The sequence below is a fragment of the Garra rufa genome, chromosome 4, assembly GCF_049309525.1.
Source record: "Garra rufa chromosome 4, GarRuf1.0, whole genome shotgun sequence".
Taxonomy (NCBI): domain Eukaryota; kingdom Metazoa; phylum Chordata; class Actinopteri; order Cypriniformes; family Cyprinidae; genus Garra; species Garra rufa.
In genome coordinates, this window is record NC_133364.1 from 51102170 (window position 1) to 51126906 (window position 24737).

At 41.3% G+C, this 24737-nt stretch overlaps 2 protein-coding genes across 3 annotated transcripts in view; one reads left to right on the plus strand and one right to left on the minus strand.

The window, feature by feature from the left end:
• LOC141334136 (uncharacterized) overlaps positions 1–24737 on the plus strand; it is a 559741-nt gene that overhangs the window by 346434 nt on the left and 188570 nt on the right. The gene's annotated exons all lie outside the window — the stretch shown is intronic.
• Positions 2300–24737, minus strand: part of LOC141333387 (NLR family CARD domain-containing protein 3-like) — a 36693-nt gene continuing 14255 nt past the window's right edge. The window contains exons 6-7 of the mRNA XM_073838366.1: positions 15486–15532; positions 2300–3099 (exon numbers count right to left, since the gene is read on the minus strand). Coding sequence (XP_073694467.1) covers positions 2561–3099; positions 15486–15532 — 586 coding nt within the window. The 3' untranslated portion in view covers positions 2300–2560. The remainder of the gene's footprint in view (positions 3100–15485; positions 15533–24737) is intronic.

Consider the following 24737-nt stretch of genomic DNA (forward strand, 5'->3'; position numbering starts at 1 on the left):
CATCCAAAAATATTTTTAATGATATTGGGGTCGCGGTTGGTCGGGTTGTTTGAAATAAAGATGCCAATTAAACCTTTGTAATTTATATAGTACTAGACACAATTTTCTATGAAATACATAGACTTACACTTTATTTGGCTGAATGATATTTACCTTTAAATGTTGAGCGTTATTTACTGTTGAATAAATACTGAAGCAGGACAAAATGCCCGATTTCCAACAGGCTGAACTGAGCAATGCCATTGTACCATTTTAACAGGCTACTTTTAAACGCATATAGCTCAGGGAAAGAGCTATTTGCGTTTGTTGGGAAAGTCGGCTGTGAGACGCACTACCGGGAATACAAATAATTCAGCAGACCCTGCTGAAAAAAACAGCATATGCTGGTTAGGTATGTTTTGGTGCTGGGATGCTGGTTTTAGCTGGTTTATGCTGGTCCTTTGCTGGTTTATGCTGGTCCCTTGCTGGTTTATGCTGGTCCTTAGCTGGTTAATGCTGGTCCTTTGCTGGTTTATGCTGGTCATGTTGCTGGTCAAGGACCAGCATAAACCAGCAAGGGACCAGCATATACCAGCTAAACCAGCATCCCAGCACTAAAAAAAAACATACCTAAGTCATTGCATTTGGAAACAAAGATGAAGTTCATAAGGTAAATGCGTACCTTGACACTAGGGGTCAAAAAAGAAAAAATCAAGTCAAGAATCTGGGTGTGATTCTGGAGTCAGACCTCAGTTTCAGTAGCCATGTCAAAGCAGTAACTAAATCAGCATACTATCATCTCAAAAACATTGCTAGAATTAGATGTTTTGTTTCCCGTCAAGACCTGGAGAAACTTGTTCATGCCTTTATTACAAACAGGGTGGACTATTGTAATGGTCTCCTCGCCGGCCTTCCCAAGAAGACCATTAGACAGCTGCAGCTCATACAGAACGCTGCTGCCAGGATTCTGACTAGAACCAAAAAATCAGAGCATATTACACCAGTCCTCAGGTTCTTACACTGGCTTCCAGTTATGTTAAGGATAGATTTTAAAGTACTTTTACTTGTTTATAAAGCACTCAATGGCCTAGGACCTACATACATTGCAGATATGCTCACTGAATATAAACCTAACAGACAACTCAGATCTCTAGGATCGAGTCAGTTAGTAATATCAAGGGTTCACACAAAACAAGGGGAATCCGCTTTTAGCTATTATGCCGCCCGCAGTTGGAATCAGCTTCCAGAAGAGATCAGATGTGCTAATACATTAGCCACATTTAAATGCAGACTCAAAACTCATCTGTTCAGTTGTGCATTTATTGAATGAGCAATGTGCTACTTCCGAACAGATTGCATTATTTTATGTATAATCATTTTACTGTATTAATTAATTTTAAATCATTTTTTTTAAATCATCTTAAATGTTCTTAAATTTTGTTTTTATTGTTGTGATTATTATACATTTTTATGATTTTTATGCTATTATGATTTAATTCCTTTTATGTACAGCACTTTGAATTACCATTGTGTATGAAATGTGCTATATAAATAAACTTGCCTTGCCTTGCCTAATGCAAATAATAATACAATTATAATTAATACAATTTTATTATTATTTGTATTATTTTAGTTTTTATAATAATTGCAATAATTTCTTTATTGCTTATTAAATTTGTGGCTATTTAAAAAATAATAACCAAAACAATCATTTTATTTCATTATTAAATACTGACTACTGAATACAGTGCAATATTGTAATTTAATAAGAGTTTGTTGTGATTATTGCAATAATAAAGAGTTTTTTTATTGATTTGTTTATCTGGCATAAAATAAAAAATAAGATAAATAAATATTATTATTAATAATATGACATTGGTACATTTTCAGTTTAGGAGTACAATAGTATTTATTATAATTATAAAAACATTTTATTTATTTATAAATGAAATAATTCCTACTCTGTTTATTAATTCAGCAGAGATTGTATATTCATATTAACACATTTGACATATTTTAGTAAATAAAATAGGTAAAAAACATTAATAAAAAAACATATTTTTGTCCATAAATATACTGTGAATAAAACCTGTTCATTTTAAACCTCAGAAAATATATTTCGAAACATATTCTGTTGCTTCTTTGTCTGTTTTAAAGAGATCCTATAATAAAACACAGCTGTACTGTAGCTACAATAAATTTGATGAAATTGCTGTGAGTCATATTCTATAATGTGAGGAATCAATTATATTCATGACACAAACATAAATTAAAATCTCAAGTTGATTTGTGATTGTGTTTATTATTTATGAGCAGAAACAACAGAATAACATACTAATAGTAATAATAATAACAGTGATAACATGATTAATGAGACACTAGAATAAAACACAAATGTAGACACACACTGATCTGACTGTCTATATGAGGATTGATCACACATTTATTCTGTTATTTGAGTGACAGAAGTTGAGTTGCAGTATTAATGTGATGAAGAGACTCTAGAACATCTCACTGTTACTGATTCATCATCAGCTCAAAGCATTATAGGTACAATCTCTCATCAGTCTATTCTCATTCATCAACACAGTGAAACTGATCCATAAACACTAAACCCAGGATAGAGCGTCTGAGTGAATGTGGTGTGGACTGTGTGGATGAGGCTCATTGTGTCAGAGACACTGTAGAAGAACAGAGTTCCTGCTCCGTGATCCACATAAACTCCTACTCTATAGACACAATTCACTCCTGTTCTCCTGCTGATGATGGGCTTCACACGGAGATCAGTCTCTGTGTTATTGTGTCTGAATGAGTATCTGTCAGGAGAGCAGAACAAACTCCAGGACTGATCATTATATCCAAACCTACACTCATAACCATCTCCCTTCCTGCTGATGCTCTTATATGACACTGATATATACACACATCCACTCCACTCAATCTCCCAGTAACAGCATCCACTCACGCTCTCTCTACACAACACCTGCCACCACTCATCAAATCTGTCTGGATGATCAGGATACGACTGATTCTCTGTCACACGTGTCACCTTTCTGTTCTCCTCAGACAGACTCAGTTTAGTGTGTGCTGTGTTTGGATCCAGTGTGAGAAAACAGGCCCCTGAACACAAGAACAGAGATATTTACAACAACAATCACTACAGCTGTGTTTGTGTGTGTGTGTGTGTGTGTGTGTGTGTGTGTGTGTGTGTGTGTGTTCCCAGAGTATTTAGATCTTGTTTTCTTTGTAATGTCTCTCAGATCCAAATAAAAGTATTCATGTGTTGTGACGATTCTGAGTTTAAGAACCTAATGGGCGGAGTGTGGCAGATTCCGATTGGCCCTTTCCTATGTTAATTGTTAATTGAAAGCATATATTTAAGTGTGTGTGTGTGTGTGTGTGTGTGTGTGTGTGTGTGTGTTAACTAGGGGAGGCGCTCTGTGGGAGAGAGTGGCTGATTTTGTTAATTCTCTAACATTTGTTTTCTTCCCCTTGCATTTCTTATAGTTTTGTTGTGGTTATTTAATTATTTTTCTTTATCCCTAGACCTATGTGAGCGATTCCACTCCACTCAACAGGAGAGCGGTGACCTACTTTCACTTTGAAAAAGATGGAAAATACAAATAAATACCGCCTTTAAAATTTAAATATTCGAGCGATTTAATTCAATCCACCCATTAGAACATATCAAGAGCTAAATTCAGCTGTGAGCTGTTTTATTTAAAACCTAAAGCTTTTTTCCTTCAACGCATACACTCTGTCTATATGTGGTCACAAACAACATAATTTGCACGCATTTGACCGCCTTTAAAATTTAAATATTACAGCGATTTAATTCAATCCACCCATTAGAACATATTAAAGAGCTAAATTCAGGTGTTTGTGAGCTTTTATTTCAAACAGAAAGCACTGTCTTCAGCAAATGTGTTAGACATGAGCTTCAAGACTCGGAGACGAACGTCTTTAAAAAGCATTTAAATAAAAACACTCCAGCGATTGTACACAATAAATATGGAAGAATCGCCAGCGAGCGACGATGGGCGGTTCGAGAGTGCTGCGAGACGGACTACTCACGCACCATCGGCTCTTGCGCAGGTAAGCGTCTCACACACACAACACATAGACGCTCTGACCCCACTCCGGACCGGCAACGAGACGCCCGGACGGGGTCCCTGCGCCCCCTATCACTGCTCCCCCGCGGGTACGTCAGTGGTCCCCCTTGTGCCACTTGTACATTTTCTGGGAGCCTAGAAAGAGCTTCCCAGCCCATCTTGCAGGTTCCTTCGGACCATCAGACCCGGCTATGCGATTCAGTTCGCCCGGCGCCCTCCCAAATTCAGAGGTGTCCACTTCACCTCAGTCAGGGCTCCCATCTTGCGTGCAGAAATCGCAACCTTGCTGGCGAAGGAAGCGATACAGCCGGTCCCTCGTGCCGATATGAGGGTGGGCTTTTACAGCCCGTACTTCATAGTACCCAAGAAAAGCGGTGGGTTACGGCCGATCTTGGACCTGTGTGTCTTGAACCGGGCCCTTCACAGGCTACCGTTCAAAGTGCTCACTCAGAAACACATTTTCAGATGTGTCCGTCCCCAAGATTGGTTTGCAGCGATCGACCTGAAGGACGCGTACTTTCATGTCTCAATTCTTCCGCGCCACAGACCCTTTCTGCGGTTCGCGTTCGAAGGCAGAGCATGTCAGTACACAGTCCTGCCCTTCGGGCTGTCCCTCTCCCCCCGTGTCTTCACGAAGGTCACGGAAGCGGCCCTTGTTCCCCTCAGAGAACAGGGCATTCGCATTCTCAACTACCTCGACGACTGGCTCATTCTAGCACAGTCTCGGGACCAACTATGCGAACACAGGGACTTGGTGCTCACACACCTCAGCCAATTGGGTCTTCGGGTCAACTGGGAAAAGAGCAAACTCTCTCCAACGCAGAGGATCTCTTTTCTCGGTATGGAACTGGACTCGGTCAGCCAGACAGCACGCCTCACGCAGGAACGTGCTCAGTCAGTGTTGAACTGCCTGGATACGTTCAAGAGCAGGACGGCAGTCCCACTGAAACAGTTTCAGAGGCTCCTGGGCAGCAGCAGCGGCAGTTAAACCGCTGGGGCTGCTCTATATGAGACCGCTTCAACACTGGCTCCATGGCCGAGTCCCGAGGAGAGCGTGGCTACGCGGTTCTCACCGGGTTCAAATAACTCCGGCTTGCCGCCAAACCTTCATCCCGTGGTCAGACCTCTCATTTCTACGGGCAGGAGTACCCATAGAACAGGTCTCCAGGCATGCTGTGATACACACGGATGCCTCCACCACCGGTTGGGGAGCCACGTACGACAGACAGGCAGTTTCAGGGGTTTGGATGGGCCCCCAGCTAACTTGGCACATCAACTGCCTCGAGTTGCTTGCAGTACGTCTTGCCCTGCTCCGACTCAAGGGGCACCTACGAGGCAAGCACGTGCTGGTCCGTACGGACAACATTGCGACCGTTGTGTACATCAACCGGCAAGGCAGTCTACGCTCCCGTCGCATGTCGCAACTCGCCCGTCATCTCCTCCTGTGGAGTCAGAAGCATCTGAGGTCGCTTCGTGCCATTCACATTCCCACATTCTCAACCGTGTGGCCGACGAGCTCTCACGAGCTGCGCTTCCCGGAGAGTGGAGACTCCACCCCCAGTCGGTTCACCTGATTTGGAGACGTTTCGGCGAGGCTCAAATAGATCTGTTCGCTTCCCCGGAGACGAGGGCACACTCGGCATGGACGCACTGGCATGCAGCTGGTTGCGGGGCCTCCGCAAATATGCGTTTCCCCCAGTGAGCCTTCTCGCACAGACATTGTGCAAGATCAGGGAGGACAAGGAGCAGGTCCTTCTGGTAGCCCCTTACTGGCCCACTCGGACCTGGTTCCCCGAACTCATGCTCCTCGCGACAGCCCCTCCCTGGCAAATTCCTCTGAGGAGGGATCTTCTGACTCAGAGACAGGGCACCCTATGGCACCCGCGTCCAGACCTCTGGAAATTACACGTCTGGTCCCTGGATGGGACGCAGAGGTTCTAAGTGACCTACCCCAAGGGGTAGTTGACACTATCACTTTGGCACGAGCGCAGTCTACTAGACATGCCTACACCTTGAAATGGAACCTATTCGTTGATTGGTGTTCCTCCCGGGGAGAGGACCCCCGAAAATGCCCGATCAGAGCTGTGCTTTCCTTTTTGCAGCAAGGGTTGGAGTGTAGGCTGTCCCCCTCAACCCTGAAAGTCTATGTGGCTGCTATCTCTGCTAACCACGACCTCATAAGCCGCTCTTCCACTGTCAGGCCAGTGAAAGCCAGTGCTGAGAGCGTGCCGGGCGAGGCTAATGGCCTCGAGTCGCAAGCACTAAGGCCAAGAGTAAGCTGCATTTCCACTATCGAGCCAGTAGCCTCGCTGTGCAAACCTAAAGCCCGCCCTTTACACACCTCATTGGATCAAACGTTACGAAACCCCTCCCCTTTCAGCGGGGAGATTGAAAGTAAGTCAGGTAGGCCACCATAGTGTGATTATCAAACGAACAAAATGGAGAGAGCCGAAGCGGCTGTTTGTTTGCTCCTTTCGGTGTTTTCTTGGTGGAAGATGAGGCAGCGATGCGAAGATGAAAGCTTATGTTAGCTGCAAGGCGAAAAAAAACAATACAGCGACTTGGAAATCGAATACAGCGAATGCAGAAACGCCTTGTAATGTTGGCGATGTCTGTTCTGATGCAAGAAATGCTCTGCAACAGCTGTTGATGCAGCAGCAATATTTGTAATATATTACATTAATAAATCACGTGAAAAGAAGCTTTGTTTTTATGACCTACACTCAAATCTTTCGTCTAACTTTGTATCACATAAAACAAAATGTTGCATACTATCTACACCCTACTGCAAAAAATAACGACACCTTTGTACTTATAGTATAATCTTTTATGCCTTTATTTAGGTACAGATACAGTGTATGTTAAATGTTATCAAGGTGTGTTGGTGAGTTTTTGGGGGGGTTCTTTGGACGATGTAAATCAACTTATACATCAGATCTCATTTTTATAGGATCGTACTTGCATTTGTCCAAATTTAAATAAGAGTATACTCATCAGACATGCGTTTAAATAATGTTTTCATCACATAGTTGTCTGTAACAACAGTTAATGGTGCAACTATTAATATAGGACCTGATTTACACAGCTTATCGAAACTTTGCATGAACTCTGCCTTTCACTTTGACCACGCCTCAAGCCCCAGCTGGCCCGCTTTGGCCCAAGGTTTTCGTCGGGCCGAAAAACCCGGGCCATTGGCCCTGAGGAAGCACCGATGAGGCACGATCAGGCCCCGGAAGTGACAGTGGAAACGCGACTGGCCATGGCACAAACTAGCACGCCCGCTTTTGGCCCGACAGTGGAAACGCGGCCATAGAAGGAAGGTCGGCAGGGAAGCACGACCTGGTCACCAGGTTTCTTAGGGGCACCAGAAGGTTAAATCCTACTAGGCCCCCCTCCGTGCCCTCTTGGGACCTGTCGCTAGTGCTCACAGCACTGCAGCAGGCCCCCTTTGAGCCTTTGCAGTCAGTAGAGCTGAAGTTTCTTTCAATGAAAACTCTGCTCCTGTTGCATTGGCTTCCATCAAGAGGGTAGGAGACCTGCACGCATTTTCGGTCAACGATTCGTGCCTAGAGTTTGGCCCGGCGGATTCCCAGGTAACATTGAGTCCCCGGCCTGGTTATGTGCCCAAGGTTCCCACGACTCCCTTCAGGGACCAAGTGGTGAGCCTGCAAGCGCTGCCCTCGGAGGAGGCAGACCCAGCCCTGGCTTTGCTTTGTCCCGTCCGAGCACTAAGGTGCTACGTTGACCCTTTGTGTGTCATGGAGGCAGGCAGAAGGGGAATGCCGTCTCCAAGCAGAGAATGGCACACTGGATAGTGGATGCCATTACCCTGGCCTATCAGGTTCAGGGTGTGCCCTGCCCCCTCAGGCTGAGAGCACACTCAACTAGGAGTGTTGCATCCTCCTGGGCGTTGGCTCGTGGCGCCTCGCTAAATGACATTTGTAGAGCGGCGGGCTGGGCGACCCCTAACACATTCACGAGGTTCTATAGCCTTCGTGTAGACACAGTCTCCTCCTGTGTTCTCACCTCAAACGGGAAGAGGCACAGAGAGGCCTCGGGTCGGCTTGCTATACTGCTCCAGAGTAACCTGAGAGTAGCTCTGTCGAGTTCCTCCGCTGAGCTTGACAGCCGACGTAGCGGAACGTCAGGCCCTCACTCTATGAATCCTTCAGAACCGGTAGAGGGCTAGGCTCTACGTAGAGACTTAACTGCATCTCTTACGAAATTCCACATTGCGTCATAGAGGCTGTGTGTTTCCCCGGTAGATCTTCTACCAGTAAATGAGGGTTCAATCACCTCCAATCTTCCATATGAACCTGAATTGAGTTATATGTGTATTGCTACGAACCTCCTATCGGAAGGACGTGAGCTCCGCATATTCCCAGTGCTCCAGCTTCACTGAAATGGGTGGTGCTATGTTATACAGTGACTGGCTCTTCTTGATGCGAGCCCCTGGCCAAGCCAGTAACGGGACCCAGGAGGCCCGCTCAGGACACTGGAAGGGGCAGCAGCCACGGCGCTTTGTTAGGGATCCCAATTTGTCGGTCTCGACGAGACGTCGAAGTGACCAACTGATAGGGAACGTCTCGGTTACGTATTGTAACCCTCGTTCCCTGAAGGAAGGAACGGAGACGTCTCCGCTGTACGGCCGGGCCTGTCCCAGCTCCTCAGCGAAATCTTAATGATGCATGCACCTGCTGCACATTATATGCTCACACTGTGATCAGCTGCAGCTGGCTGCAATCATGCATGACAATATTCATTGGCTCGTTTGTATACACACAAAGTAGATTGGTCTCTCTAGGTGAGATCCCAATTTGTCGGTCTCGACGAGACGTCTCCGTTCCCTCCTTCAGGGAACGAGGGTTATAATACGTAACCGAGACGTTCTTTGTCTCCACTTTATAGTGTGACTCGAGTTGAATTGATCAAAGCACAGCATGCGGACAAAGCTCTTCAAGAATTGTACTCTTTTGCTGCCGGTTGAGGAGGAAACAAAACTTTGTCTTCCTTCTACTATCTTCAAGGTGGATTGCTTTGTAGACAGTAACTTATGAGTTCCGACTCTTCATTTGGTCCTAGGATCCAAATTGTAGTTCCTGTAGTGTTTCGTCAGGCTGTTTTACATCTAGCACACCAGGGCCTTGCTGGTCACATGGGGGTACGTAAGACGTATGATAGAATTCTAAGGAAATTTGATTGGCCTAGAATTAAGAAAGATGTGATTAACCGATTAAGATGTTATCCCAGGTTTCAGTCCTAATGAGCTGGTATTCGGACACACTGTTAAAGACCCTATTGCTGTCTTGGCAGATTAATGGAAAACATCTGATCTACCTGAAAATGTCTTAGACTACGTGAGTAGTTTCCCTTATCGATGAAGCCAGAGCTATTGCTCTACGAAAATTGGGTAAGTCTCAGGAAAAGATGCAGAGGTTGTTTGATCGTAAAGTTGAGAGCAGAAGATTCCAGGTAGGCAATCAGGTGCTCGCTTTATTACCTATTTTGAGTAGTCCATTCCAGGCTAGGTTTACTGGATCTTATACAATCACGAAGTGTTATCCTAATAACAACTACCTTTTAAACACGCCTGATCGTCAAAAGAAAGTTCAGGTTTGTTATGTCAATTTACTGAAGTCTTATATAACTCCTGTACTGTCTGTGACTAGTGACATGGTAGATCCAAGTGTTTCAGAAACATCTGTAGAGATGGCTGATGTTCTGGAGGAAAAGAATGGTCCACCTCGTGGTATAGTGGAAGGGCGCCTTAACAACTCTGAGGTTCTTGCTAATTTAGCTTCTCATTTGTCTCATTTGGGTGAGTTTGAGAAGACTGATATAATTAATTTGGTAATTATATATTACATTCCCCTCTCTCTTTTCTGATGTTCCTACCCTAGAACATGACATTGATTTTGGTATGGCTCAACCTGTAAAACAACATCCATATCGAGTAAACCCAATAAAAAGGAAGTTGCTTCAGAAAGAAGTGGATTATTTACTTACTCATAATTTAACAGAACCGAGTTTTAGTTGTTGGAGCTCTCCTTGCATTTTAGTGAGTAAACCTGACAATTCTTATCGATTTTGTACTGATTACAGGAAGCTTAACTCTCTTACAAAACCTGATTGTTTTCCTCTACCCAAAATTGATGACTGTGTAGATCTTGTGGGTTCTGCACGGTTTGTCAGCAAATTTGATCTCCTGAAAGGCTATTGGCAAGTGCCTTTAACTTCCCGTGCTAAAGAACTATCTGCTTTTATTACACCTGATAGTTTTCTGCAGTATACTGTTATGCCTTTCTGAGTTCGAAATGCTCCCGCTACATTTCAGCGATTAGTGAATCAAGTGTTGTCTGGGTTGACCGGATGTGAAGCTTACCTGGATGATATTGTTTTATACAATTAATCTTGGTCTGAACATCTTGCACAAATTAGCGAACTTTTCAAGCAGTTGGTTAAGGCGAACTTAACTGTAAATCTTGCCAAGTGCAAGTTTGGCAAGGCTATAGTGACGTATTTGGGGAAGGTGGTTGACGGAGTGTGCGTAAAACCCATCGACGCAAAAGTTGAAGCAATCTGTAGTTTTTCCATTCCCACTACTCGACGTGAGTTATGATGCTTCCTTGGGATGGTGGGTTACTATAGAGGCCTTTTGAATGGTCACAGCAGTGTCAATGTGCTTTTGATAATGCTAAATCTCTTCTAGTCAATGCTCATGTGTTGACTGCACCAAATTTTGAAAGACCTTTCTTACTTGCAGTTAATGCTACCGCTTATGGCGCTGGTGCTGTTCTTCTGCAAGAAGGGAATTGAACATCTGATCAGTTACTTTTCGAAAAAAAATTATAGTCACCAGAAAGCATACTCTACGGTTGAAAAAGAGGCTTTAGCCTTGGTTTTAGCCATTCAACACTTTGAAGTTTATCTGAGTTCAGTCTGTGGTCCTATTGTTGTTTATTCAGACCACAATCCTTTGACGTTTTTGGATCGAATGCGTGGTAAGAATCAACGAATCATGAGGTGGAGCCTTATTTTACAGCCCTTCCACCTACAAATTAAACACATTCATGGCAAAGACAACTTAGTCGCTGATGCTCTCTCACGGCTGTAAGGTATCCCAGTAGAGTTGGGAATATCATCTTTACCTACTCTCTCTTTTCTCTAGTCCCCCCCCCCCCAGTTTCTTTTTTCTTACTCTCCCTCTTCTCTCTCTGGCTTTCTCTCTCTGATATCCTAGGGCCCAGGAGTCCGAGAGTGAAGTGGCGTGGGATTTATGGAGATGAGTATTAATGTTATTGTAAATTATAATATGTTATTATATTTAAATGTTTTTTTTTTAAGTGTGTATACATTTTTCTTGTTTTTGTTTTGTCGGTTCTTTAGGTAACCTCCTTTTGGAGTGGGAGGTGTGACGATTCTGAGTTTAAGAACCTAATGGGCAGAGTGTGGTAGATTCCGAGTAGCCCTTTCCTATGTTAATTGTTAATTGAAAGCGTATATAAGTGTGTGTGTGTGTGTGTGTGTGTGTGTGTGTGTGTTAACTAGGGGAGGCGCTCTGTGGGAGAGAGTGGCTGACTTTGTTAATTCATAAGTGAATTCATAAGTGACTTTGGGATAAGTGACTTCAGTAACCTCAGGTGCGGACAGAAACGACAGCGGGTAAGTTTCTTCTAAAATACTTTGTTTTCAATAGGTGAGGGTTACATGTAGTTGCTGCTGAGAAGCACTCGTTCGTTTCTATTAAACTCCTTATTCGTTCTATACACATTTTTGTAGTACTAAGAAGCACTCGTTTGTGGCTATTAATTGTAGTTTTAATACTAAAACTCGTTTAGTACTAAAAAGCACTGTTAATCTTCCTTATTCGTTTCCACATACATGTAGTTGCTGCTGGAAAGCACTCAGTAACTTGTTGATTGGTTCTGCTAGTGTTTCGTTGTTATTATTAGTTCGGATTGCAGTTATTGAAAGCAAAAATAGTAAGCAGACGGCCAAGTGAAAGCTTTTGTTCGCCCTATCGCTCCCTTCCTGAGCACACTGAAAGTGCGAAGTCAGTGGCAATTTAGTTCCGATTCGAGCCATTTGCAGTTGCCTGCCTTACTTTCGGGGGTGACTCACACAAGGAGGCGTACCCAGCTGTTATCACTTATGTGTTATTGACGGTCCATTTAAGCGCATCATACCAGCTGACGTGGAAACGTCAGCGGAAGCGTTCAGCCTCCTCGCGTGAAGACCGACGAGAGTAAAGATCAGCGACTTTTCCTGCGCGACTTTAACCGAGCAACGACACCGACAATGCACTTAAGTACTCCTTTCCTTATTTCACTCTTCTTTCTGTCCTCCATTATCATGTGCTTCCAATTCATTCCGGTGCTCTCCACAAATCGCTCTAACATCACACGCACACATCGACGCAATCTTTCTAACCTGCACACTATCATCACCTCTTCCACTGAACCGTTCTCTTTCACGGTTGGGCTATGGAACTGTCAGTCAGCTGTCAACAAAGCTGACTTAATTTCTGCCTTTTCTCTGCAATCTGGCCTGAGCATCCTTGGTTTGACCGAGACCTGGATTCGTCCTGAAAACTCAGCAACCCCAGCCGCTCTCTCTAATAACTTCTCCTTCTCTCACACTCCTCGTCACTCTGGAAGGGGAGGCGGTACCGGACTATTCATTTCTAACAACTGGAAATACTCAACCCATTCTCTTCTATGCAATTACAACTCATTTGAATCTCATTCAGTCACTATAACATCTCCTATCAAACTCCATGTTGTGGTAATTTACCGCCCTCCAACTCAACTTGGCATCTTCCTAGAAGAGCTGGACGGGCTGCTGTCCTCATTTCCAGAAGATGGCAGCCCATTTCTAGTCTTTGGGGATTTCAACATTCATACTGACAAACCCTATGCTGCTGACTTCCATTCACTCCTTGCTTCATTTGATCTAAAACGCATTAGCACTACATACACTCATAAATCTGGCAACCAACTTGATCTCATTTACACACGAAACTGTATTACAGATAACATATCAGTTAAACCCTTACACATCTCTGACCACTTCTTCATTACATTTGATCTACATCTCGCTACCTGTGCGCCCCCAACTCCTCTACCTGTTACTTTTAGACGAAACCTTCGCTCTCTTTCACCCTCCCACTTTTCTTCCACAGTATCCTCCTCCCTTCCCTCTCCAACTCACTTCTCATCCTTGGATACTAATACAGCAACCGACACCTTGTGCTCCACTCTTACTTCTTGTCTAGACGATATATGCCCTCTCTCCTCCAGGCCAGCACGAGCTGCTCCTTCAAACCCTTGGTTATCCGATGTTCTTCGTGAGCATCGGTCCAAACTTAGCGCAGCTGAGAGGAAATGGCACAAATCGAAGGATCCATCTGACTTGAGTATGTATCGGTCTCTGCTTTCATCCTTCTCTACCCAAGTCCATACTGCCAAATCTTCATACTTCCACAACAAGATCAACAATGCTCCGGACACACGCAACCTCTTCAAAACTTTTAATTCACTGCTTTGTCCCCCTCCACCACCTCCCACTACTTCTATAACAGCTGATGATTTCGCCACATTCTTCACAGACAAAACTGCATCTATCAGTAATCAGTTCTCAGCTCCACACATACAGGAATCAAAATTAACCACACCCACAGCTGGAACTCCCCTCTTCTCCTTCCGTACCCACTCTGAGGCAGAAGTAACCAAACTTCTCCTCTACAGCCGTCCGACAACATGTCCTTTAGATCCTATCCCCTCACACCTTCTTCAAGCAATTGCTCCCACAATCCTACCGGCACTCACACACATCATCAACACATCTCTTCTCACAGGCACTTTCCCCACTACATTTAAGCAGACCTGTCTCTCTCCTTCCATTTATAGCAAAAACACTGGAACGAGCTGTTTTCAACCAGCTATCCTTATTTCTCTCACAGAACAATATACTGGATACTAACCAGTCAGGGTTCAGGAGTGGCCATTCAACTGAGACTGCGTTACTGTCTGTCACTTAAGCCTTGCGGACTGCAAAAGCTGAGTCCAAACCAACAGTACTCATTTTACTGGACTTATCTGCAGCTTTTGACATGGTGAATCATCAGATCCTCCAGTCTACCCTCTCATCGCTGGGCATCACAGGGACACCACTTCGCTGGTTCAAATCTTACCTCTCTGGTAGGTCTTTCAGAGTGGCCTGGGGAGGGGAGGTATCCAAAACTCAACAGCTGGTCACTGGGGTTCCTCAGGGTTCAGTTCTTGGACCCCTCCTCTTCTCCATATACACCACATCTCTAGGCCCCATCATACAGGCACATGGCTTCTCCTACCATTGCTATGCGGATGACACACAGCTCTATCTTTCATTCAAACCAGATGATCCATCGGTAGCTGCACGGATCTCAGGCTGCCTGGCGGATATCTCTGCATGGATGAATGAACACCACCTCCAGCTCAATCTAGCAAAGACCTAGCTCCTTGTCTTTCCTGCCACTCCAACTTTACAACATGACTTCATCCATTTAGGTTCATAGACAATTACGCCATCGACTTCAGCCAGAAATCTTGGAGTAATGTTTGATGACCAATTGACTTTTAAAGACCACATAGCTAAAACTGCTCAATCTTGCAGGTTTGCACTACACAACATCAGAAAGATCAGGCTCTTCCTAACAGAGCATGCTGCACAACTCCTCGTCCAGGCCCTGGTCATCTCCAGGCTGGACTACTGCAATGCTCTTATAGCCGGTCTTCCAGCATGTACAATCAGACCTCTACAAATGATTCAGAATGCGGCAGCATGGCTGGTCTTCAATGAGCCCAAAAAGGCCCATATGACACCTCTCTACATATCCCTGCACTGGCTACCGGTTACAGCTCGCATCAAATTCAAGACACTGATGCTGGCATATAGGACAACCACCGGCTCTTTTCCTGCCTACCTCTTTTTTGATCTTCCCTTTCTATCCAGCACTCATCTAACAATGCCTGAGATATATGGTATTTTTGAACACTTCCTATGTTGATCTGCCTCCTTAGGACGAATCACTTGTTGTATTCCCAATTGTAAGTCGCTTTGGATAAAAGCGTCTGCTAAATGAATAAATGTAAATGTAAATGTAATTCTCTAAAATTTGTATTCTTCCTCTTGCATTTCTTATAACATGTTGTTTTGATGTGGTTATTTAATTATTTTTCTTTATCCCTAGAGCTATGTTTATTATTATTGTTTACTGTTGTATTAGTTTAAATCAATAAATCTATATTGATTATATTTTGTTGTTTGATCCCTCTTTTATGTTTTGACTCCAAACGAGCGGGTCGTAACAGTGTGTGTGTGTGTGTGTGTGTGTGTGTGTGTTTGTAGACGTACATTTCTTCGGTCCTGCTGTAATCCTGGATTCTCCTCCATGATCCACACTAGAAAACACACAGAGACACATTCAGTCATTTATTAAACTGTTGCTATGCAGTACTTGGGTGGTTGCTAGGCAGTTGATAATGTGTTCTGAGTGATTTCTAGGGAATTGCTATGCAGTTGCTAGGGTACTCAGGGTGGTTGCTAGGTTGTCAATATGTAGTTGCCAGGGTACTTGGGTGGTTCCAATGATGCTGATAACATGTTCTGGGTGGTTGCTATGCAGTTGCTAAGGCACTCAGTATGGTTGCTAGGGTGTTACTATGTAGTAGTTAGGGTGATCTGGGTGGTTTCTAGAGAGTTGCTATGCAGTTGCTATGCAGTTGCAATATGGTTGCTAGGGTATTTGCTGTGTGGTTGATAACACATTCTGGGTGGTTGCTAGGGTGTTGTTAATTTGTTGCCTGGGTACTTGGAGTGGTGGCTAGAATGATGCTATGTTGTTGCCAAGGTACACAAGGTGGTTGTAAGGGTGTTGCTATAAAACTATACAGATAATAACTTGACCATTAATACAGTAAAAGTCAGGATGAATGTGAACAGAATCAATGAGAATGAGCAAACCTATAATTGTAAGAGTCCAACATACAGCAAACACAGTAATATTGTGAAATATTTTTACTGTTCAAACTAAATACTCATCATCATTACTCCAGGCATCTGTTACATGATCCTTCAGAAATCATTCTAATATGCTGATTTGCGGATATGGTTTTCTCTTCATATAAAAAAAAAAAATTATTTAAAACTTCATGTTGTGTTTACTTGTGTTATCTTTGATTAATATTTAAATTAGTTTGATGATCTGAAACATTAAAGTGTGACAAACATATAAAAACAGAAAAATAAAAAATCAGAAAGGGGACCGACCGTTTTTCACACCACTGTATATTCACCCTGTCACGATCTTGGTGTGGTCTGCCTAGGTTTTGTTCTCTTGTGTTCGTTGTTCTGGTGCTTTTGTTGTCTTGGAGCACATGCTTGTTTGTTTTTGACAGCTCGCCATGTGCTCCGCTGTCATTGTGTTGTCAGCACCGCCCTTCTTGTTATCCCTGTTAGCTAATTGTCCCCATCACCTGCACCCTGTTTTGTCCTCATTATCTCCCCTTTATAATGCCCTCGTGTTTTCTGTATTGTGTCAGTCCGTGATTCTAATTCCGAGCTCTGACTTCTTGCTGTTTATGCTCAGCCCGTCTTGTTTTTCATTAGTATCTTGCCAGTCTAGCGTTCCTGTTTTTAGTCATTTTTGTTTCTACCCGCCTGCTCTTTAGGACACCTTTTGCTCTCTGCCTTGGCTCACGTCTGCCCGGATTTCCCTCTCTTCACGGCAGCCCCGTCAGCTCTTACTCGGCTCGCATGCCGCGATCTTCTGGAATTCACAGCGGCAATTCATGGCAACCCCATCTGCTCTCACTCAGCTCGTAAGTCTCGAATAGCGGCACTCCACTGCAGCCCCACCTGCTCTCAATCGGCTCGCACGCCGCGATCTTCTGGAATTCAACAACTGCACTTCAAAGCAGCACTGCCTGCTCTCACTCGGCTCGCACGCCGCGCTTCATCAGGAACTCAACGCAGATTCTTCACTGAAGCCCCAGCCACTCTCTTTCTGCTCGCTCTCTGTGCTCCCTCTGGAGTTTATCTGTGGTCAATCGCAGCGGTTCATCGCTGACTCTCTTCCCTACTGGCTTGGCTGGGGCTGGCCTGACCCCTGTACGGTCCAGGTTGACCATTTGCTGACTGTTGCGGCTGTTATCAAGCTGAATTTTTTGACTTTAATTTTTTGTTTTTTCATTTTTCCTAATTAATAAAAAGCCTTGTTTTCACCTGCATTTGGATTCAGTCTCATTCCTGACAGCCCCTACATTTCTTCCAGGTTTTAATTTTAATAGTAAATCCCATTTGTTTGCCAGAAAATAAAGTTTGCTTAATTTTCAATAATTAAAAGATACATTTAATTAATGTTTCATGCTATTATTTGATAACCTGAAAATTTTAAATACAAATAAATGCTGTCGGTTAATGAAGGTTTGATGAATGAACTCACAGCTCGTGTCTCTTGTCGTAGTGTCAGAAAAAGATAATACTTTCAGTTTTATGGACATCACCATCTTTGATATTACTTTGGTCACTGTTGCTGTGGTTACTGGTAAGGAATATGGGCTTGACTCCTGTTTGCACACTCAAATCAATAATAAAATATAATACTACTACTAATAATATTATTATTATTATTTAGGGGTGAGGGGTGTACTCACTTTTGTTGCCAGCTATTTTGACAATAATGGCTGTATGTTGTTATTTTCAGGGGACAGTAAATCTATACTGCTATACAAGCTGCACATTGACTGCTCTAAAATATATCCATGTTTCATTTATGGTTGCTGAAATGTGAGGAGTGTACTCACTTTTGGGAGATACTGTATATGGTCTAATCAGAGGTGTAGTGAGGATCAGTCACATTAATTTTGTGTTGGACACGTGTAAGAGAAGACATCTGTGATGTGGACCTGTTTGAAGTGACTGTTATATGAAAAGTAAGTTATACTGCTGTTTAATACTTTCAGAGATTGTGGGTCAGTATGATTGTTTGTGCATGTCTTCCCTGTTGAAAAAAACAGCATATGCTGGTTAGGTAGGGTTTAATGCTGGTTCAAGCTGGTCCTTTGCTGGTTAATGCAAGCACTGTTCTTCATGGTTTATGGAGATGTAGACACAAAGAGATCAAGATGTGCCTTATTGATGATAAAGCCTCTGTTAGTCAGTCGTCTACTACTAGTTAAACACAGCTCTACTTTCTTCATTCACTTCGGTCAGAGGAGAACCGGTCCCCAACTGAGACAGAGTTCTTTTCTCCATTTATGTGAAGTTTGGGTTCCTTGTCACTTACATTTTAGAAATGTATTGATATAACTGCATTGATATAACCATCATATGAGAAAAAACTTAACTAAACTAAGCTGTACTGAAGAGCTGCTTCGCATCCTGGTATTGGTTTTGAACTGAATTGTATGAAAAACTATAGAAATTAAGGTGACTTGATTTGGCTTATTTTGTAGTGTGCTGTCATTTGTGTTCCCTGTGTTTTTCTCTGTGTGTTTTCCTCTTTGGCTCCTCCCATCTCTTTGACAGAAAGCTGATCACAGAAGCTAAGGCCCGTTTACACTGTCAGTTAAATGCGACCCAATTCAGATTTTTTGCTCATATGTGACAGATCAGATCTGTTCTATGACAGTATATAAACGGATAAAAAACGCATGCATCTGGATATCTTGAGATCGGTCATGTAAACAGGCAGATCAGATTTTCTCAGGCAATGCGTTCTGTACGTCATTAGAATTGCTACAGCAGGGGTTCCCAACCTTTTTTACTCTGGGGACCCCTCCTTCTCTGATCAATTTCGCAAGGCCCCCCTATGCCTGACATGTCCTCTTATACTGTACTTCCGCTGTAAAAAGTATTTATTTTTAGACCTTTTGTTTTTATCAACCAAAACATTTATTTTGCCTTATTATTCTTCCACTGCATGTTTAAAAAAAAATTCAAACTTTAAATAAAAAACTTTATAACCTTAAGACAACCTGCTCTATTTCTAACTTTTTAAAGATAATATGTATATAAATATACACTACCGGTCAAAAGTTTGGGGTCAGTAAGAGTTAAAGAAAGTCTCTTCTGCTCATCAAGGCTGCATTTATTTAATCACTGATTTCCCCTTACGGCGTTTGCGTATTCTATGCCAGAACGTGTGCACAAGTTACGTGACTGATGCCAAACTTGTGCTCATGACAGATGGACGTGGCTGTGTATCAAAGGTAAAAAATTATATAAATACTGTTCAGTTTCTCGCAAAAAACGATCGTTTCGTGTCTTAAGACATCAATGTATCATCACGAGCCGCAGGGTGTAATTTGGATTTGTCTGTGCATGTTATTGTTTACTTTTAAAGGTTTGGTGCCCATCCACCTCCATGATAAGGCTGGCAGACTGCACCGGTTTTCGTTAAAAATCTTTGTTTGTGTTTTTCTGAGGAAACAAAGTCACCTACATCTTGGATGCTCTGGGGGTAAGCAGATAAACATACAATTTTCATTTTTGGGTGAACTATCCCTTTAAGTGTCACATGATCCTTCAGAAATCATTCTAATATACTGATTTATTATTACAATGATCTATATTGGATCTATATTGGATTATATATTGCAACAGTTGCAAAGTATTTATTTAGAAATTGTGATATTTTTTCAGGATTCTTTGATGAATAAAAATCTCAAAAGAACAGCATTTATTCAAAATATAAATATTTTCTAACAATGTAAGTATTTGGTATCACTTTTTTCAATTTAACACACCCTTGATGAATAAAAGTATTAATTTCTTTCCAAAAGAAGAAGAAGAAGAAAAATTTACTGATCCCAAACTTTTGACCGGTAGAGTGTGTGTACATATGTATATGTATATACAGAGCCAGAGAGTAACAGAGTAAATTTACTTGAGTACAGTACAGTGATTCACACCTGAGAAGACAAAGACCTGCATAATGAGCCGCATAATTAGTTATTCAGTCAGATGACTGAGAGGAACAAAGGAATGAATGGAGGAGGAATATAAGGTCAAAATATGTTTGTAGCTTATTTTGAATAGATTTATTTATCAGGCAAAATAACTTGAGATTCACTTGTGAACTTCTTTAACATCTGAAGTTGGTACAGTGCTCTCAGGAAAACAGTTTGAGGAGACTCAAGTAAATATCAGCAGGATTCATGTGTTGAGCAGGTTTCTGATCACTAAAAAACAAAAACAAAACATTGGAGAGCATGTTAATATCAGCAGCATCATACTATTTATTTATATATATATTATGATTTTGTAGTCATAGACCCACGCATTTGTACAAACGTAAAAAGGACATTTGAGGCCTTGAGACGAAGAACCATACAAGTCCATATTTTTAAATTTTGAGTAATAAGATTTTTTTCATTTGGATTGTGAACATTATATTATATATTTTTATTTTACTTGAAAATAGACAACAAAAGCTTCTCAATTCTAAGGAGATAACATTTTTCAGTGTCAGTATTAAAAATCAAAAGTTATTGTGATTTATATTTCTGAAATGTGGAAGAACGGTATATGTCCAGTTAGTGTGGAATAACAGTATAACTCCAGTTCATTATATCACTTTAAACCACTAAAGATCTGATTCCTTTATCTTAGTTTTAATACAGTAACAGAAACTTCAGGTTAATATTAAGCATTTATTTCAAGCTTATTGTTATTATTATTTAAAAACAGAAAATACAGTATGAACAATGTACAATACATAGACCCTCTTACAGTACAGACAATAACAATGAATTATTAACAAAAAACAATATATAAATTAATAAATAAATAAATAAATACAATGCAGACATACATCATAGCTAAATGTTATACAATGTATGTTTAGATAGCTCCAATAGTGCACCTTGTCGTTTTTTTAGAAAAGCTGGCGCAGCGCACCTGTGTATATACAACTTCAAACTGTTCTCGCGCTCCGCCATCTCACAATATAAATAAATATATAAACAAATAAACTCTGCTTGCCGTACTTTACACAGGACTGGCGGGAAATATGAATGAATACAGCTTTATTATATATGGTATGTGGTTTATTTTGATAGGTTAACTGTTTATGCGGTGTTTAGCGCTCCTCAGCACGTTCAGAGAGAGAGAGAGAGAGAGAGAGAGAGAGAGAGAGAGATCACATCACATATACGGTTCTTCCACTCACATCTTTCGGTGGATTTTTCCCTGGTTTTTGTTCTCCTCTTCGAGTCAAATATGGTTTTCCAGTATCCCTCAAAGCCTTCCTTACTCTGTCCTTCCATTTGGTCATGTCGGCTCTCTTTTTTGTTTGCCGAGGTTTGCCTTTTAATGTCCGAAGCGGACATGACAGCAAGCGGCATCTCCATTCTTCTTTGTGGACATAGACGGTTTTTCCGCGTGATGCTATTTTAACGTTTAAAATGCGGGCTCTTGGTCGCGCGAAAATATCCCCAAACTGTTTCTGTATACAAAGTTCACACATACAATTAATGCCACGTGGTTATCTCATTTTTTGTTTTTTTTGGACTTATACGGTTGTTCGTCGCACACACTCATTTTATATCTGAGAAACTAATAATAATTGTTTATCGTGTTAAACATCCATTCGAGAACACAGTATTACTAATACATATGGTCTAAACCCTCATATTACATTCTATTGTTGTAAGATACATTAATAACTAAATAAATAATATGATCTTAGTCAAACATAAGCATGCTTTGTGTGTATTACAGAATACAAAGAAACTAGGCCATAATATAACTGTTAAGCTTAAATGTGAACACTGTAACCTTTATATTGCATCATTCTTTATTGAATAGACTATTAAAAACATCCTGGCATTGTGAGACGTTTAGATGCAGTGAAATAAAACATACTTTATAATGTTACACTTTCTGTAGTCAGGAATTATAGTTGGCAAAAAGTCTTAACTGGTAAAATGTTTGCACATTCTGTCACAGTAATAACTAACAAGTAGGCTAATAAAAGAAAAAAAACTTACTCGTAAATATCTCCTCTGCTGGATCACGCTGTTTCTCACATAATGTTCATCTTCTGAAGTATGTTTTATTCCTGACAGCGTCTTCTTCCAGAAAGGACTAACTTGAAAGAAATATCGTTCTCCTTTGTTTACCGTGATGTGGGCGTCTACTTTTGGCGCGGCGCCCTCACGTGAACATTAGAATATGAACGTGTGTAGCTTAGTCCAAAATAATCATGCATCATATTTTTTAAAATGTGTTAATTGTGACTGGTTTGATCAGCACTGTTCACATATTATTCTTAGGAGGAAGCACATGTGAAGGAGGTAAACGACAACAGGCATGTGCAATGTTTAAGATGTTATGGCAAGTGTAAACACATGAATCGGACATGAACGCATGAATCGGATATGGGTCACAAGTGTGTAAACGGACAGCCAAAAAAAAAAATATATAGACAACAAATCAGAATTGGGCATCAAGACCTGCAGTGTAAACGAGGCCTATAAAACATTGCTGTCTGGGTGCTGCTCAACTTTTTTGTTGAAACTATTGTGTATTCTTATGGTTGGGTGTAAAAAAACTAACTTTGAATATTACAAGTTGTTAATGTTTGCAACATAAATCATTTTGAATATGTTAGTTTTTTCCTTTTATGAAAGTTATAGGAAGATGGCTGTCATGTGTGTTGTATTTTCACTGTCTGCTCCTGTTTTGTGGCCAGGTAGGGATTAAAGTAATGTTTAAGTATAACTCGTTTGAAGTAATGGTGCTCTATATAATATTATCCAAAGAAACAAGTATTAATGATAAATCTCCTGTGACGTTTGCACTGGCTACTGTATACAGGCCACCAGGGCACCATACAGACTTTATTAAAGAATTTGCTTTTTTTCTATCCAAATTATTGTTGGCCACAGATAAAGTCTTCATTGTGGGTGATTTTAACATCCATGTTGATAATAAAAGAGATGCATTGGGATCAGCATTTATAGACATTCTGAACTCAATTGGGGTTAGACAACATGTGTCAGGACCTACTCATTGCCGAAATCATACTTTAGATTTAATATTGTCACACGGAATTGATGTTCATGGCGTTGAAATTCTGCAGCAAAGTGATGATATCTCAGATCATTATCTAGTCTCGTGTATACTCCAGATAACTAAAACTATAAAACTAACTCCTCGCTATAAGTATGGTAGAACCATTACTTCTACCACAAGAGACTGCTTTGTAAGTAATCTTCCTGATTTATCTGAATTCCTCAGCATATCCGATAGCTCAGGAAAACTTGATGATACACCAGAAACTATTGACTCTATTTTTTCTAGCACTTTAGATATAGTTGCTCCTCTGCGGTTAAGAAAAATTAAGGAAAACAGTCAGACGCCGTGGTATACTGAACACACTCGCGCACTGAAGAGAGCACGACTCAAAATGGAACGCAGTTGGAAGAAAACAAAACTAGAGGTTTTCCGTACAGCCTGGCGTGAATGTAACATATCCTATAGAAAAGCATTAAAAACTGCTAGATCAGTTTATTTTTCATCTTTCTTAGAAGAAAACAAACATAACCTTTGGTATTTATTCAATACAGTGGCTAAATTAACGAAGAATAAAGCACCAACAGGCGCTGAATTTTCCCAACAGCACAGCGTTAATGACTTCATGAACTATTTTACTACCAAAATAGATACTATTAGAGATAAAATTGTAACTATGCAGCCATCCGCTACAGTATCACATCAGATATGCTATAAATCTCCTGAGGAACATTTCCATGCATTTTCAACTATAGGAGAGGAAGACTTCTACAAACTTATTAAATCATCTAAACTGACAACATGTATGTTAGACCCTATTCCATCTAAGCTACAAAAGAGGTGCTTCCAGAAGTCATAGATCCTCTTCTGAATATTATTAATTCGTCACTATCGTTAGGATATGTCCCCAAAACTTTAAAAACTGTCTCTTATTAAGCCTCTAATTAAAAAACCTGAACTTGATCCCAATGAATTAAACAATTACAGACCAATTTCAAATCTCCCTTTCTGTCAAAGATACTAGAAAAGGTAGTGTCCTCACAATTGTGTTCTTTCTTAGAGAAAAATGGTATCTGTGAGGATTTTCAGTCAGGTTTTAGACCGTATCATAGTACTGAGACTGCTCTTATTAGAGTAACAAATGATCTTCTCCTGTCATCCGAATGTGGATGCATCCCTCTATTAGTGCTACTGGATCTTAGTGCTGCATTTGATACTATTGACCACAATACTCTTTTAAATAGACTTGAAAATTATGTTGGCATTAGTGGTAGTGCACTGGCTTGGTTCGAATTGTACTTATCTGACCGGCATCAATTCGTAGCAGTGAATGATGAGTTATCATATCAATCACAAGTGCAGTATGGAGTACCTCAAGGCTCAGTATTAGGGCCATTACTTTTTACACTTTATATGTTACCCTTAGGAGATATCATCAGGAAACATGGTGTTAGCTTTCACTGTTATGCTGATGATACGCAGCTCTATATTTCTTCACGGCCCGGTGAAACATACCAATTTGAAAAACTAACAGAATGCATAGTTGAAATAAAAAATTTCAAAAGAAATTAAAAGTAAAAAAAAGTA